Source organism: Ochotona princeps, chromosome 24 (assembly GCF_030435755.1).
Source record: "Ochotona princeps isolate mOchPri1 chromosome 24, mOchPri1.hap1, whole genome shotgun sequence".
Taxonomy (NCBI): Eukaryota; Metazoa; Chordata; class Mammalia; order Lagomorpha; family Ochotonidae; genus Ochotona; species Ochotona princeps.
Window position 1 is genome coordinate 26,587,453 of NC_080855.1, and position 16,369 is coordinate 26,603,821.

The window sequence follows — 16,369 nt, forward strand, 5'->3', positions numbered from 1 at the left end:
GGACAACGGCAACCTTGCACTCACCTGTGTTTCCCTCCCCTGCAGTGGGTGCCCCCATCCCCATGCCCCAGCTCTGCACACCCACTGAGGAACAGGTTGACCACTACCACAGGCTCTACATGGAGGCCCTGGAACGACTATTTGAGGAGCACAAGGAAAGCTGTGGTGTCCCTGCCTCCACCCACCTGATCCTCTGTTAGACCTGGCCTCACCTTCCCATGGATCCCTGAGCCCATGCCCTGAGTCTGCAGCTCTTGTTGTGCCCTGCCATCCAATAAAGGCTGTATTGGAAGTGAGCATGACCAGGAGCAGCCCCCCGCCCCGCCCCAGTCTGGTCCTGTCTTGTACTATCTTGCTACAAACTTTCTGTTGGTATTGAGGCTCAGGACCCTGATTCCCGGCCAGAAGACTCTGCTGCAAGTCCTGGAAAAAGGTCTTCCTCTCCCTCTCTCCATGTGAACAAAGGCATCCGCTTAGCTACAGACCCTCTGGATTTTGGACATAGCTGGGAAAGCAGCAGGAGATTGTCCAAGTGTCCAAGTGTTTAGGTCCTTGCACACATGTGGGACCTAGATGCCTCGAGATCCTGGCTGCTGGATTTAGCTGGGCCTGACTGGTGGGATCATTTGGGTAGTGTTTCAGCAGATAGAGGATCCATCTCTTTCTCTTTCTATAACCTTAACTTTCCAAAGAATTGAATAAATTTTTCAGGGAAAATCTGAGTACCAGGTTCACACAGAGTTGGGTCCCACAGCCCCTTCTAAATCCCTGTCCATGGCTCCAGCCCTACTCCTGAACCAGATCTCTGAGAGGTGTACACTCCATACTTGCAAGCCTTGATTTGCATCCTTGGCTGGCCTGAATCCTGTAGCTGCACATGCCAACAGGCCTAGGGATTCTCCTACCTGCCTGTGCTTCCTGCTGATCCCAACTCTACCTCCACCTCGACCTCTGTTCATGGCCAGGGGTTAGGGTCTTGCCTTGCTTCCACATGGATGGGTCCAGGAAAGAAACTTCAGGTCCCAGCACTACCTGTACAGTGCCCTCTCTACTCTTATCCTCAAACCCAGTTGTCTGTCTGTTGTGCAATCCTGGGGATGGTGAGAGGGCTGTGCTGGTTGAGCGAGGATGAATGCAAAGCCCTGAGCCAGTGTGTCCACCGTCAGAAGGGATCGGTGAGTCGTTGTTGCAACCGAGGTTAAGGGAAACCATGTCGGGGTGCACCTGAGGTGGCTGAGCAGAAACCCAACTCTCCCTGGGCATCCTTGGTTCCTATATTTTTCTTCCAGGAGAGTTAGCACCTCCAGCTGCTCTGGGATGCAGCAGGCTGGGCTAAGCCTACTGGTATGGAAGCCCTGGGTCCCAGCTGAGCATGGCTTCTGACACAGGGGCTTCCTCCTATCCATTGCTGACTATGTGGCTGCTGTGAAACATGAACCTCTAACTCTTGGTTATAGGAGAGGGACCCAACTGTGCTGTGTCACCCACAGCTGGGTAGCCACCCCAGCGCAGTAGGATCCAGTTGGCACAGGTGGACACAGTGCCTATACTCCATAGAGTAATTTCTACAGAAGCAAAGGTGTGCTAGATTGTCCTTGCCCAAGTACTCGTGGTCCTCACCTATGCAAATGGCAGCTGCTCTGCAACCATGAGACAGTCCTGAGGCATTTGTGTGTGTTTCTGTGATCAGTGGGCAGGTTCCCTCAGGCCTCAGGACCAGCAGTATCTCCTAGGGAGAGTTGAGAGGTCACCATTCGACATTCTTCTCAGCCCAGTCTCCAGTTGGCTCCTGCTGCATACCTGGAGACAGTGAGGACACTGGCAAGCTACTTGTCCCCTCTCAGTGTCCAATGCCGAGCACCACCTATCCATCCCTCTCCCCGCACACCCTCACACCTGCCCTGCTCCTTCCAAGGGTAAGCCCAGGTTGAAAGATAAAGTACATTCAAATTCAGTTTTAGAGGAGATTGAAGATTTTGGAGGCTAAAGGAGACTAAGGCTTCTCCACAGTCGTACACTGGACACTGGCACGGGGAACAGCTCAGACCCTGCCAGACTCTACAGGAAAAGAAGCTGCTGGTTTGGACGTCCGCACAGCACTTCCACCATCCTACCCAACAAGACCCTTCAGAAGCAGTGGCTGGAAGCACTGGGCACCCGCCACTACATGGTGACTTTCATGGTCCTAGATAAAAGGACGGAAAGGTGGCAGTTGTTCTGTGTGAAGGGACTGCAGGAGGAGGGTTGGGCTGCTGGGCCAGGCCCTCAGGTCAACAACCAAGAACAGGACCAAGGAAATGTGCTCCAACCAGCAGAGCCAGTAACATGGACAGGGAGAGGGTCTGGGGATGAAGCACCAACAGGAGACCAGTGATGGTAGAAATCTCTATGAAGTCTCATTTCATTGCTCCTTCAACTCTCCTTATATACTCTCCACCTCCCCACACACACATTCTCATTTAGCAGGTTATTGGATACAGATGAGTTCAATTAGTCTAGGTGTTTTTAGCTACAAGACCAGTTCCTGTTCCTGCCAAGGCTAACAAGCACTAATCAACTCCTTAGCCCAAAACAGAAATGTCCATGAACAATATGTCCAACTGAGGAAGGGCAGTGGTTGGGCTGATGTTCTGTGTCCCTGGGGGCACTTATGTTTCTTTCCCGTCCTTCTTGATGCCCTTTCTCCTACTTTCTCCTCTTCCTTATCCTCTTCACACGGCTCAGGTCTCTCACGGTTACCTAGCCATTGTGGCTCTACCTGGACCAGGACACCCCTAGCCAAGGGGAGCTCAGGCATGGCTCCAAGTGGGGAGAGATAAGAAGCTGCCTCAAGGATTCTGCCACCCGGCTGTCTGCCCGCAGGGGGAAGATACACTCGTGGTCAAGAATGTGGAGGGTGTAGAAACACCAAAGGCATTATTTCCTATCAAGGTGATGGGTCACTCTCAACAGAGATGCCTCCTTGCCTTTCTCTTCCATCCCCTCTCCCCTGCACCTGCTCACCCTTTCCTGTTCTACAGCCTAGCCCCGCTGCCCAAGACAACAAAGGGGCAGGGGGTGGAGGGGTGGTACCTGAGCCCATTCCAGGATCCTGTGTGCTGAGGTCTGCTGGAGAAGAGGGCAGCATCTCCAGCTGTGTCTTGTCCTCTGTGCCTCCTTGTTCTCCACCTGCCCAACCGTGCTAAGCTGGTGAAGATGGCAGAGATGCCCCCGAACCAGAACTATGTGCTGGGATCTCAAACCCACAGTGTCATGTGCACCACTTCTGCAACTTCCTGACTGAATGGAACAACTCTCAGCTTTTCCCAAGGCTGCATTCCTGGAAGGCGACACTGGCTGGCCTCTTCTACTTCCCCGTGTTCCGGGACTACATCATGCTCAGTGGGGAGGAGGAACTCAACTGTTCAATTATCCAAGAAATGAGGATTCCCCTTCATGCCTAAGTGTGAGGGAATAGGGAGCGCCAGGAGAAAGGGTGACTGCTCCCCATCTGCTCCTGGAACAGGGCTTTGTGCTGCGAGCCGTCACAGCTTGGGCTTTGCTCTGTCTGCACCTAAGCTGGGCCAGGCAGTGGTCATTTTCCCAGGGGGTGCCCAGGAAGCCCTTTACATGGCGCCAGGACAACACTGCCTCAAACTCCTGAATCGCAAAGGCTTCATTCGCCTGGCCCTAAGACACGGGGGAGTATATCTACAAGAATGGATGCTGGGCTGTCCTGTCTGATTCACTCATCCTAGTGCCTGCAGGTGGCATTGTGGGTCCACAGCGATGACCACTAAGTGTCCCCAGAGGACCCAGGAACCTGGATGTGCACTGTGCTCTTCCCTGGGCTGTGCCACCTTTCCAATCCTGCCCTTCTGAGATGAGGACATTCAAACCAAGGGCAGCAGAGGTTCCAGAACCACTTGTTCTCCATCTGAATCTGTGTCCCAGGCCAGCCCCTGGGGCTTCACCTTTCTCCGATTCATGGCCATGGCCTGTCTTGCCACACGGCTGCGTATAGAAACACATAATGAGAAGGTGCATGGGAATACCCACTCCATAGGCCTGCTCAACATAGGTGAGGCATCCTTCCAAAACATTCGGTGCAACATAGTCATAAGCTTTCAAAAACGTAGGGAGTGACATCAGGAGACATGGAGAGAAATGTATCGCCCCAGTGACCATTGTAGGGGACACTCAAAAACCTAACCTGACTTTTCTCTATAGAGCCTCCCTGGTGCCCACGTACTCCTTTGGAGAGGTCATCTTCAAGAAGATCACTAAAATTGCTCCCTGCATCTTCTGGGGCCGCAGTCTCTTCTCACCCTGCTCCTGGGGTCTGCTGCCCCTTTCCAGGCCCATCATCACCATGGCTGAGTGCCCACCTGCAGGACAGTAGGAGTTTCGTGTGAAGTAGACAACAGCAGCATCATGCTCATTGTATCTCCCTCTCCTGCAGTAGGTTCCCCATCCCCATGCCCCAGCTCAGCGTACCGACTGTGGAGCAGGTTGACCACTACCACAGACTCTACATGGAGGCCCTTGGAGCGACTGTTTGAGGAGCACAAGGAAAGCTCCCACCCACCTCACCTTCTGCTAGATATGGTCTGGCATCCCCACTGAGTCTGAGTTCCCCACCTCCACTGCTACCCTACTCTGCCCTTCAATAAAGAATATAATGGAATGAACATGACCAGGTACAGCCCTCCATCTTCTTCTGTCATGCTGCTGATTTGTCCCCTATGACTCAGGTATCTAAATCTCTCACCAGGGAGATTCCCTATATGCCAAAGGACCCGGGACAAGTCTCACCCTCTCCTTCTGCCTCTCTGTCTCTCTCTCACTCTCCCTTTCTTGCTCCCCTCTCCCTCTCTCTCCCTCTGTGAACAAAGGCACCTGATACGTGATTTGGCTGGTACAAGTAATGGATCAAACCTGACCTTACACTGGCTGCTGCATACAAGAATCATGTTTGACCTCAACCCAGCAAGGTTTCCTGGGGGAATCCACAGCTAGAAAGCTAGACTCAATCCTGGCCACAGTGGAAAGTCACAAGATACATGGTCTGACCTTACTTGTATGTCTCAGAACTGGACCTCCCTGTTGTTGATATCTAGCAGTGGAGTGCATGCCCAGATGCACACAGAGGTCATGACAGCCAGCTCATCTAGATCAGAAGAGGACGTCAAGTGCCTTGGCAGACGATGGAAAGCAGAACAGGTTGGACAACTCTCCTGGCCAAGCTTTGCAGCGAGTGTCTGCGTCTATGAATGCTCACTATGGTGGACATGGTCAGCCAATAGACCTCAGCAACATTTTCTCAGACCTCATGCAACCAAGACAGCAATGTTTCAGAACTCTCGAACCACCCAAGTAACACCCTCAAAACATTCTTCCCCACACAGGGATCTCTAAGACGTCATCAAATGACTGTCCCTCATCCCCAGGTGATGATGTAGTTTGACAGTAAGAGCAGTCCCATTCTCCCCTGCTCTCCCGTCCCACACAGCAGACAGGAGGAATCAAAATGAAAAGAAATATTAGTCCCACCCATCTTCCTCCATACTTTAGCCTCCCATCCCTAATCAGAAATCCACATGGGGGTGCATCTCTCTCAACTAGGTTGTTATATTAAAAAATAAAATTTAGAAATGCACCTGTTCATCAGCCAGATAAGAGCTGGCTGGTTGGGCACACCCAGATGCACATGGAGGACATGTCAACCCATTGAAGCCTGCAGGACATATCTGATACCATAGCAGAAGAAAGAGGGCAGAATAAATTGGTCAACTGAGTGAATGGACACTCAGATGTGCACTGTGTCAGCCAATGGTCTTGGAGGGATTTCCTCATTTTTGCATCTGCGAGATCGACAGCATTTCAGATCTATCGCAACCACTTAAGCAGAACCCTTGGAGCATGCTCCACATCATGGACTTTGTGATGACATCAGGTGACTGTTTCCCATCCTTGGGTACTGAGGCTGTTGGGAGGCTGAGTGGGGCTTCCCCCCTTGTCTCTCCCCTTCCCCCAGACACAGGAAGAAGGAAAATAAATTGTGGAAACAGGGTCTCACCCAAATTCCCCAAATCCAGGACCCTTCCTACCCTAATCATCGACATAAACATTATCAAAAATAAATTCTAAAAAATCAATCAATCAATAAATACCAAAAATGTACTTGCTTGGCTATGAATCCTCAGGGGTCAGAATATAGTGTGCTGAGAGGCTGGGAGTTTTAGGCCTTGAAAACGTGAGCAGGATGAAAGAGCAATAGTGAGGGTAATAGGGACCCCTCGAGCAGCAGCTGAGCCACGTCAAGATCCAGCAGGAGGCAAGCAGATGATGATCTCGGCAGACAAAGCTGAGCAGACAAAGCTGAGCACAGTGCTTGCTCCTGCACCCGTCCATCTTATGTGGTAGTAGACCAGACATGTCCGGGTCAGACTTTTCTATGTATTCCTTGCTCCTGTAAGCCCAGCACTTAGTTCAAACTCCCAGACAGCACTTGCCATTCCATAAATGCAAATACAAAGGTACTTACGATAGAGATGGGGCTCTGGGAAAGAGACACTCACTGCAGAGGTTCAAGAGACCCTTCTTGGAGGTATGTACGCTGATCACATGGGCTCTCTCGGGGGAGGGAAGCTCGGCAGGACTCTTGGACCACCCCATCCTGGCTGTTCGTTTTTTTTACCCTACAGGTGCCTTTAGCTAAGCCACATAGCTCCCCCCTGTAGGGCCCATGCTGCCCAGGCTCCAAAGGCCCTTGGTGAAGCCCCTTGGGCCGCCCAAGTGCACACCCCACGGTTAGAGTCTAATTTACAAGGGGATGATGGTATCACACAAGTGGCAGTGGGAGATAACCTGTGTTTTTCTGCCCAGGTTAGGAATTACAGCTGAGAGACTTCCATTGATAAGTCCATGACATGTGTCTGTATGTAGAAGACCGACACCAAAGTGATTTGGAGGGTAGAACAAGAGTGAGAGAAGTTGGTCTGATAGCAGAATCTGTGGGGGAAATGTGGACTCACCCCTGTGGAACTGCAATTTCTGCTGGCTCACCCAAGAATTGTGGATGAGGTCAGGCCTTGCTAGGGAGCTAAGGAGGTACCCCAGCTGGGTTGGGGTTCCTACTGGTGAGAATGAGAGTAGGACTGAGGGCAGTAGGCATGGCTGTACAGGGCTGCAGACTGCCATGGTGCGGGTGTGCACTGGGACAGTGGAATGACAGATTGGACTTGACTCCACCCCCCACTGGTACTTGTGAGAGCCAGTTTGGGTGTAGAACATGCCAGACTTGGTCTTGACTCCCGCTGAACTATGTGAAAGCTGTGTCTGGGTGCAGACCAGGTAGCAGTGGGCTGCAACAACCAACAACAAGAACCAGAATGGGTGTGACCAGTCGAGCAAGGCCACTGTTCTTGTGAGGGGAGGAGGTGGACAAAGTCAACCCAGTGATGCTTGGGACACCAGGCCCAGGTACTTGGACTCACCTGCAAGAACATGCCCTATTTAATGAAAGAGGTGGAGCAGTGGACACAGGCCCTGTTATAAAAGGAGAATATGGCAGCACATTTGGTGCTGTAGCAGAACAGAACTAACTGAACAACTACCCCAAACAATGACAACAAAAATCTCGGTGAGTGGAGCCAATGGACATTCGGAGGGTGACATCATCCTCAGATTGGTAAAATCGGCAGCATTTCAGAACTATCCAAACCACCTGGACACAACCCTCGGGATATGCACACATGGAGACTCTGGGTCGATATGAGGAGGTGGTTCCTCATCCCTGGTACTGGGACGTGTGGAAAGTCATGAGTGACTTCTCCCTTTGTTTCTCCCCTTCGCCAAGGAACAACAAGAAGAAATAGCAAGTTTGGAAGCAATGAATTTATCCAATTTTCCTAAACCTCGATCCTTTCCAACCTGATCAAGCACGTAATCATTATTTTAAAAATAAAATTTATTAATAAAAAAGAAAGAGTTGGGCTCAGGAAATGAGCCAGGGAGAGGGTCCCACACCCCTCACTGTGGTCCTCACTACACAGAGTCACTGGGGATGAGAGGGTTCCAGAATGAGTCTTCGTTAGCATTTGTTCTGTAACTAATCACCTGACACAGGCTATTAGTGAAGGGAAGGGGGTGTGACAAGCTTATGATGTTGCAGGTCAAGGGCACGGCACCTCTGTCAGCTCAAGCTGTGGATGTAACTCATGCAGAGTGACAGATGGCAGTTCCATCAGCTAGGATCACGGAGACCCCTGCAATGGGCAGCATGTCCCTTTAAGCAGGCACAACCCCCAGTTGACTCCAGCACCTCTTCCCCAGACCACACCTGTTCAAGTGCACATACTTCCCGATACTGTCTGCCTGGGGACTGAGAGCTCAACTCTGGGATGAAGGGGACATTTGTTGACAACTTCTCCTTTGATGGCACCGAGGACTTTGCGCTGGGTGGGTGAGGTTTTAGAGGAGACTTGGGACCCCTTCCCCCAAGCACCTTTCCAGGGACAGCTAGGACATGCATTTCTGCTCCCTACCTTGGGGAATTGACTGAGTTGATCGTCCTGGAACAAGCACCTTGATTTCTCCCCCTTCCCTCCCTCCTGGAGTTGTGAATCCAGGAGACCCTCCACAGAGAGGCCTCTGGTTTCTCTTCTCTCCCCACTGTCCTGCACCCTGTTCGACTACTTCTCTGGTGTTCGCCAGAACAACATCATGTCCAGGGCTAAAGCTGTAGCAACCCCCTCAACCCACATGCACAAGATGGTGTGGGGAACTTGCCCAGGTGTCACTTTCCTAGTGCCTATTCACTCTTTTCTCCAAGACTCAAGCATAAAGCCTGCCAGCCTGTACCATCCCTTCAAGTTGTAGTGCCCCATGAAAAAGTCTGCAGGTAATCAGGTGGCCATCCTGGCCATGGGCTGGTCCCCTGGACCAGTTGGAAGCAAACCCCAGAGCCTAGAGCTTGGGCACCCTCAGCTGAAACTTTCCTAAGTTGGCACATGGGCAGCTGGGTTCAGGTAGAAGCACCAGGGCTGCTCCTGAGCGAAGAAGCCAGGCCAAAGGGGCCTCCCTGGCACCTGTTTCTTCCTCTTTGTGGAAAAGGAGCTTGTGCAGCTGTTCCCAAACCTTATAGGCTCCTAGGTGTACTTGGCAGCCCCTGCCCACAGCAGCGCTGCTGCTGCCCAACAGCTGCTGACATCTCCTGCTGCCTTGTGCACCAGCCACACTGGCCATGAACCCCACCTCCTCCTCCTTAGGTCTGGCCCCGCCAAGTGTCATGAGGTCCCTGATGGGTCTGAAATACTGGGCTCTGTGTCATGTGTCCAGAGATGGTTGTCCTCTTCACCCACTGTATACATGGAAAACTGCCCCAGCCCTTAGCTCTGTCTCCATTGCTTATAGTTGAGGGTGCCTATGCAGGTGACCAGAACAACTGCGGTTCATCAGTCGAGGGGCCACCAGTGTGTCTGTGTGCAAGCTAGGGTAGGCGCACCAGGATGCTGCAGGACATGGAGCCCAAGGGAGCCCTGACATTCCCAGGTGCACAGAGAGCTCAGTGCAGGCTCCTGGTACCTGGCACAACCTGGGGAGGCCATGAGATGGCTGCACAATGGATTGTCCCCTCCCTATAAGCAGTCCTGAGCATCCAGGTGCTGCCCCTCCCCCTGCAGACCCTAGTCCCGCCCAGCTCCTCCCAAGGACCAGCCCACACTGACAGACTAGGATCAGTTCAAGATCCGTCTCAGAGGAGCGTGTAGACACCGGGGCTCCAGACCCAGGCAGCTCACCAGCCACACGCTGGACACCCAAGATCCTGCCTGACCCTGCAGACCAAGAAGTTGCTGGGATGGGTGTCCCCACAGCACCTCTACCCTCCTGCCCCAGAAAGACCCTGCAGAAGAAGTGGCTGGAAGCACTGGGCGCCCTCCACTATGTGCTGGCTTTCACGATCCTAGGTGAGAAGAGAAAAGCCTGCGGTTGCTGTGTGTGAAGGGGAATGTCTGGGCTGCTGGCCTGTATTTCAGGTCAAGTGATAAGAACAAGACCAAAGAGATGTCCCTGCAGGATATTTCCTGCAGGTGAGGGAGGGGAGCGCCTGAGCCAACCAGAACTACGTGCTAGGAGCCCATCCCCACGGAATCACAAGCACCGCTCCGTTCTGTAACTTTCTCACCTTTCCCCAGGCCCTTTCTCCAGTGTTCTCCTCTTCTACCTCCTCTTCACACGGCTCTGGTCTCTCACTGTTCTCTACCTGATATGGATCTACCTGGACCGGGACACCCCTAGCCAAGGTGCGCTCAGGCAGGACTCCAGGTGGGGAGAGATGGGGAGGCTGCCTTGGGGATTTTTCTTTTTTTTTTTTTTTTAAAGATTTATTATTATTGGAAAGCCGGATATACAGAGAGGAGGAGAGACAGAGAGGAAGATCTTCCATCCGATGTTTCACTCTCCAAGTGAGCTGCAACGGGCCGGTGCGCGCCGATCCGAAGCCGGAAACCTGGAACCTCTTCCGGGTCTCCCACACAGGCGCAGGTTCCCAAAGTTTTGGGCTGTCCTCGACTGCTTTCCCAGGCCACAAGCAGGGAGCTGGATGGGAAGTGGAGCTGCTGGGATTAGAACCGGCGCCCATATGGGATCCCGGGGTGTTCAAGGCGAGGACTTTAGCCACTAGGCCACGCCGCCAGGCCCTGTCTTGGGGATTCTACCACCCAGATGTCTGCCCACAGGGGGAAGGATGTGGAGCTGGATGCGGAATTGGAGAATTTGGGAACAGCAAAGAGATTATTTCCCCATCAAGGTGATGGGGCACCCTCTACAGAAATGCTTCCTCACTCTCTCACCTCTCCTCCTCCCCTACCTCTTTACCTACTCTCCCTTCCCTGTCCTGCAGCCTGAACTCTGCTGCCAAAGGACACAAAGGGGCAGGGGGTGGAGGGCTGGACCCTGAGCCCATCCCAGAACCCTGAGCTCTGAGGTCTGCTGGGGCAAAGGGCAGCACCTCCAGCAGTGACCTGTCCTCTATGCCTCCCTCCTCTCTTCCTGCCCAACTGTGCCAAGCTGGTGAAGACGGCAGAACTGCCCCCCAACCAGAACTACGTGCTGGGAGCCCATCCCCACGGAATCACAAGCACCGCTCCCTTCTGTAACTTTCTCACTGAATGCAACAGCTTCTCCCAGCACTTTCCGGGGCTGCAGAGATGGTTAGCTACATTAGCTGGCATCTTTTACGTCCCCGTGTTCCGAGATTACATCCTGTCCACTGGTGAGTCTCAGAGTGAATGGGGAGAAGTAGCTCCTGGCAGGAGTCTCCTCCCACCCACAGCCACCTAGGACATGGCCCCTAGTCCATACAAGTTCATACTAGTTCAGATACAAGGGTTCAAATATACCAGAGGTGGGGCTCCCCTGTCCCGTGTCGAAAGGTGCAGTGAGGGAACTGGGAAGTCAGAGTGATCTGGTGACTGACTCCACCTGCTCTTGACATAGGACTGCGTCCCGCGAGCCGTCACAGCTTGGACTTTGTCCTGTCTCAGCTCCAGCTGGGCCAGGCAGTGGTCATTGTCATTGGCGGTGTTCAAGAGGCTCTGTACACAGAACCAGGACAGCACTGCCTGGAACTCCTGAATCGCAAAGGTTTTGTACGCCTGGCGTTAAGACACGGGTGAGTGGACATGCAGGTACGGATGCTGGACTGTCCTCTCAATGCCAACTTAGCCAAGTGCCTGCAGGTGGCATTGTGGGGCCACAGCAATGACCACATGCAAACCAGAGGGCCCTGTCCACCTCGATGTGCACTGTGCTCTGTCCTGAGCTGTGCCACCTTCCCAGGCACCTGCCCTTCTGGGTTGAGGACATCTGATCAAGAGCACCAGAGTTCCAGAACCACTTGTTCTCTGTCTGATCCTGTGTCCCAGGCTATCCCCTAGGGCTTGACCTTTCTCTGTACTCATCCCCCAGTGTTGTAGGTGGACAATCCAAGACCTGACCATGACTCTTCTCTCTGCAGGGCCTCCTTGGTGCCTGTGTACTCATTTGGGGAGAATGATTCCTTTAAATGTAAGGCTTTTCCCAAAGGCTCCTGGCCATACCTGTGGCAGGTCACCTACAAGAAGATCACAGGTTTGCCCTTTTGCTTCTGCTGGGGCCGAAGTATCTTTTCACCCAACGTCTTGGGTTTTCTGCCATTTCCCATGCCCATCACCACTGTGGGTGAGTGCCCACCTGAAGAGGAGGGAACAGCCATGGGGATGTTGACACTGGCAGCCTCTGGCTCACCTGTGTTTCCCTCACCTGCAGTGGGCGCCCCCATCTCCGTGCCCCAGCTCAGCGCACCGACTGTGGAGCAGGTTGACCACTACCACAGACTCTACATGGAGGCCCTGGAGCGACTGTTTGAGGAGCACAAGGAAAGCTGTGGTGTCCCCGCCTCCACCCACCTCACCTTCCGCTAGACCTGACCTCACCTTCCTCAGAGTCTTGAGCCTCCCAGTTCCTGCTCTGACCCAATAAAGCCTGGTTTTAGAAGTGAACATGTAGGCTTAATCTACTCATAATCTCCCTTCCAGCCCTAGTCTCCGTTAAGGTGTGTGCATGACCACTTGACCATCTTGGTCTGGACAGGTATCTAGAGGGGCTGGAGGCATATCCCAGAACCCCAGGCTTGTGGATACACCATCAGGAATGTGCTGGTACCCAAGGCCTTGTGCCATCCTTCTCTGTTTTCCCTCGTGATAAGCAGAGAGCCAGATCAGAAATAGAACAGCCAGGACTCAAACCATAGCCCAAACTGGATGTGAGCGCTGCCAGCAAAGGGTTAACATGATATGTCAAAGCACTAGCTTCGCTAAGTACTCTTTTTAAAATATAGCCAGCATGGCGGTGGGGAGAGGGACTGTGTTGTGGAGTATCAGGTTAAGCTGCTGTAAGGCTAATGTCCCGTATGAGTCACAGTTTGAGTCCCGGCTGCTCCCCTTCCTACCCAGCTTCCTACTAATGCATCTGGGAAGTCACTGGAGGGTGGTTGAAATGCTTGGGCCCCTGCAACCCATGTGGAAGACCTGAAATAATCTCCTAGCTTTGACCTGCTCCAGCCTGGGATGTATGCATCCATTTGGGAGTGAACCAACAGATGGAAGATCTCTATCTATCTCCGTCTCTCTGTGCCACTTTGCCTTTTAAATAAATACATAAACAGGTATTTTTAAAAGACAGGATATAGTGACCTGGCATGATAGCCTAGTGGCTAAATCCTTGCCTTGCATGCACCAGAAACCCATATGGGCACTGTGCCCCGGATGCTCCACTTCCTTCCAGTTCCATATTCGTTGCCTGGGAAAGCACTCAAGGATGGCCCAAATCGTTGGGACCCTGACGGAAGACCCAGAAGAAGCTCCTGGCTCCTGGCTTCAGATCAACTCAGCTCCGACTTTGTAGCTATTTGGAGAATGAACCAGCAGGTGGAAGACTTTTCTGTCTCATTTTCTCTGCAAATCTGTCTTTCCAATAAAAATAAATAAATATTTTAAAAGACAAGATACATGTTGTATATACATATGTGTATGTGTGTACAAACACAATAGCTTTACTGCATAAAAATAGTTTCACAGTACAAGAGGCACATTCATAAAAACAGACAAGTGTTCAAATACCACATAAAGGACACTTAATATTGTTTATCTGGGAGACAAAGGTCAATCTCAGGCATTTATTAGCTTCCCAAATGCCTGGGAATAGGGTTGAGCTGAGGCAGAAGTGAGGAGATGAGGGCCCAGCACAGTGGTTCAGCACACTAATCACCTACTTGCAAGTACTGGCATCCCATATGGGCGCTGGTGTGAGACCAGGCTGCTCCACTTCCCATCCAGCTCCCTGCTTGAGGCCTGGGAAAGCAGAAGAGGATGGCCTAAAACCTTGGGACCCTGCACCACATGGGAGACCCAGGAGAAGTTCCTGCCTCCTGGCTTCGAATCGGCTTAGCTCTGGCCATATCAGCCATTAGGGGATTGAACCAGGAGATGGAAGGTTTTTCTGCATCTTCCCTGTAAAACTGCCTTTGGCAGAAGAAAAAAAAAAGTCTTTAAAAAAGAAGAAGAGGAGGAGGAAGGGCAAGAAGAAGGAGGGAGATGAAAAGGAGGAGTCTGTGTCCCCCAGCCAGTTGGTAGGTTCAACCATCACTGCTCCTTGCCACGGTCTACATTAGCGGAGGTTGCATTCAGGAGTCAGAACTGTGTGCTGATCCCAGGCACGCCCATATGGGATTTGGGATCATTAACTGTAGGCTAAGCACTCACCCAACACAGGGCCAAGGACACAAATGATGTTTTTGCACCAGAATGCAAACGGGAATAAACACTGTTAGGGCCTGCACTGTGGCCGACAGGTATAAGCCAGAATACCTGCACCCCATATGAGCCCTGGTTCGAATCCCAGCTGCTCCAGTTCCCATCCAGCTTCTTGTTAATAGGCTGGGAAAGCAGCAGAGGATGGCCCAAGTGTTCAGGCCCCAGGAGAAAGCAGCTTGGCTCTGGCCGTTGTAACCATTTGGTGAGTGAACCAACAGATGGAAGATCCTTCTCAGTAACTTGGTCTTTTCTTTTTCCTTCCTTTTTTTTTTTTTTTTTTTTTTTTGCGGGGGAGGGTCATAGAAAACACAGAGTTTATTATTGGCAAAGTTAATTCATTTTAAAAATATACAGGTAGTAAATATAATAAAGTAAAAATTAGAATGCTATAGGTAACAGTAATTTATGGCTTATTTCTTTTTACATTCCCTTTTAAGGGCTTTTCAAATGGTAAAAAAAAAAAAAAAGAAATATGCTTTCTGTCTATTTCTAAATTTTAAAAAATCATGTATTTATTGGGAGGTGAAATAGCAAGGCATACTGATCTCCCATCTACTATTTACTCCTAAATGCCTGCCATGGTGGTGGAACTGACCCTCACTCTGTGAACTACAGTTTGCTAAGTGGATTCCTAGAATGTGTGTCCACTGACTGCTGACCTTTGAGGGGACAGAGACCCCAGCCATGCTCTTTCCCACCTCTAGGGTCTCTCCCAGGTCACTGCTGCCCAGCACTGAAGGAGACAGTCCAGAGAGTCCATGAGTCACACCACCTCTCACCCTCTGTGGGTACAGAGGGCATGGGAACTGGGGGGCCAAGCCAGGCCTCCTCCCTCTCCCATCCCCAGATCAGAGCACAGGTGAGCATCCCTGCCTGCTCTGAACCGCCCCTCTGGGGAGGGACAGCTGAGACACCAAAGCCACCTTTGACATCAGCACTGCCCACCCCCTGTCCTGGGGAAGCCGGGGGCGGGGGGCGGGGGGACATTGGCTACCCCCAGAAGGGTGGAAATATTGGTCAGCTTTACTTTCTGATTGTCTGGAGGACCTGGAGGTGGAGAAACGTTGGACCAATCCAAGACAATCTGGAGGCAAAAGGTGAGGGTTCAGGTGGAAGGGGCGGGATCACAAGCTGATTGCCTCTCCCTTGGGCCAATAGACTTTCCCCTGGGAATCTGGAACTTGGTGAGTGCTTTCCCCTAGGGCTGCACTCCCCACTCCACCCTTACTGGGGTGAAAGGTAGAGTGTGGCCACTCCCGGAAGTCAGAGAAGGGGAGACATGACACAGGAACAGGCTGAGAGACTGGTCCATGACTCCTGGCCACACCTCCTTCGGCTTCCATGTCTGTGACCATGCTGTGGCCATATGGGGGCCTCTAGGACATGAACCCGCAACTCCCACCCCATCACAGGACCATGCCCAGCAGGATCAGCCCACCTGCAATATGGGACTGTGGACCTAGAATCAGATGGCAGAAGGACGCACTGCGGGGAGAAGGGGCTGAGGACAGGTGAGAGCCGGGCAGCCCGTACAGGAGGTCCTGGGCGGACCCCAGGAGCCTCCCCCATCTCTGCCACCCTCCCAGCACTGCACAGTTGGGAAAGGGCTGTGCCTGTCACTGTCCTGGCTCTTGAGCAGGTGCAACCACAGGTGTGCATCCTCCCCTGCGGATGGGGTGGAGCCCCGTGGGTGTTCAAAGCCTGGAGCACCAGCTGATTCAGTCGTCACCAAAGTGGGAAATGAGCCATCTGCCTGAATAACCCCCAACACTGACAGCATGTAGGGAATGAATCAGCAGACAAAAAAATTCTCTTACACTCCGCATCAAATAAATAATATATATATATATAAATACATACGTACATATATTTGTATGTATATAAAGGATGCCCACAGCCAATGGAGCACCCAAGTTCACATTACTAGCTCCTGATCTGACTGAGTAACTGAAGGCTCCATGCTAGACAAGGTGCCTTTCTTCACAGAGGGAGAGGGAGAGACTTGACCCAGGTCCTGCGGCACAGTCCTCTCT

General features: G+C 52.1%; 2 protein-coding genes and 1 pseudogene across 3 annotated transcripts in view; all 3 read left to right on the top strand.

Moving 5' to 3' along the window:
* The window catches only part of LOC101529047 (2-acylglycerol O-acyltransferase 3-like), a 43,223-nt gene extending 42,915 nt beyond the window's left edge, over positions 1 to 308 (top strand). The window contains exon 8 of the mRNA XM_058680485.1: positions 46 to 308. Within this exon, the coding sequence (XP_058536468.1) occupies positions 46 to 200 (155 nt within the window). The 3' untranslated portion in view covers positions 201 to 308. The remainder of the gene's footprint in view (positions 1 to 45) is intronic.
* Positions 309 to 1,097: 789 nt separating this feature from the next.
* On the top strand, positions 1,098 to 4,605 carry LOC101528797 (2-acylglycerol O-acyltransferase 3-like; annotated as a pseudogene).
* A 5,148-nt stretch (positions 4,606 to 9,753) lies between these two features.
* Positions 9,754 to 13,501, top strand: LOC101529538 (2-acylglycerol O-acyltransferase 3-like). 2 transcript variants are annotated; one of them, XM_004587188.2, is made up of 7 exons: positions 9,754 to 9,950; positions 10,179 to 10,286; positions 10,722 to 10,792; positions 11,053 to 11,257; positions 11,482 to 11,656; positions 12,002 to 12,204; positions 12,292 to 13,501. In XM_004587188.2, exons 1-7 carry the CDS (start codon positions 9,842 to 9,844, stop codon positions 12,444 to 12,446), a joined length of 1,026 nt encoding a protein of 341 aa, XP_004587245.2. In that variant the 5' UTR covers positions 9,754 to 9,841; the 3' UTR covers positions 12,447 to 13,501. The 2 variants fall into 2 exon arrangements, with proteins under 2 accessions (XP_004587245.2, XP_058536957.1); XM_058680974.1 differs by having other exon boundaries at positions 12,002 to 13,501.
* The last annotated feature ends 2,868 nt before the right edge of the window (positions 13,502 to 16,369 follow it).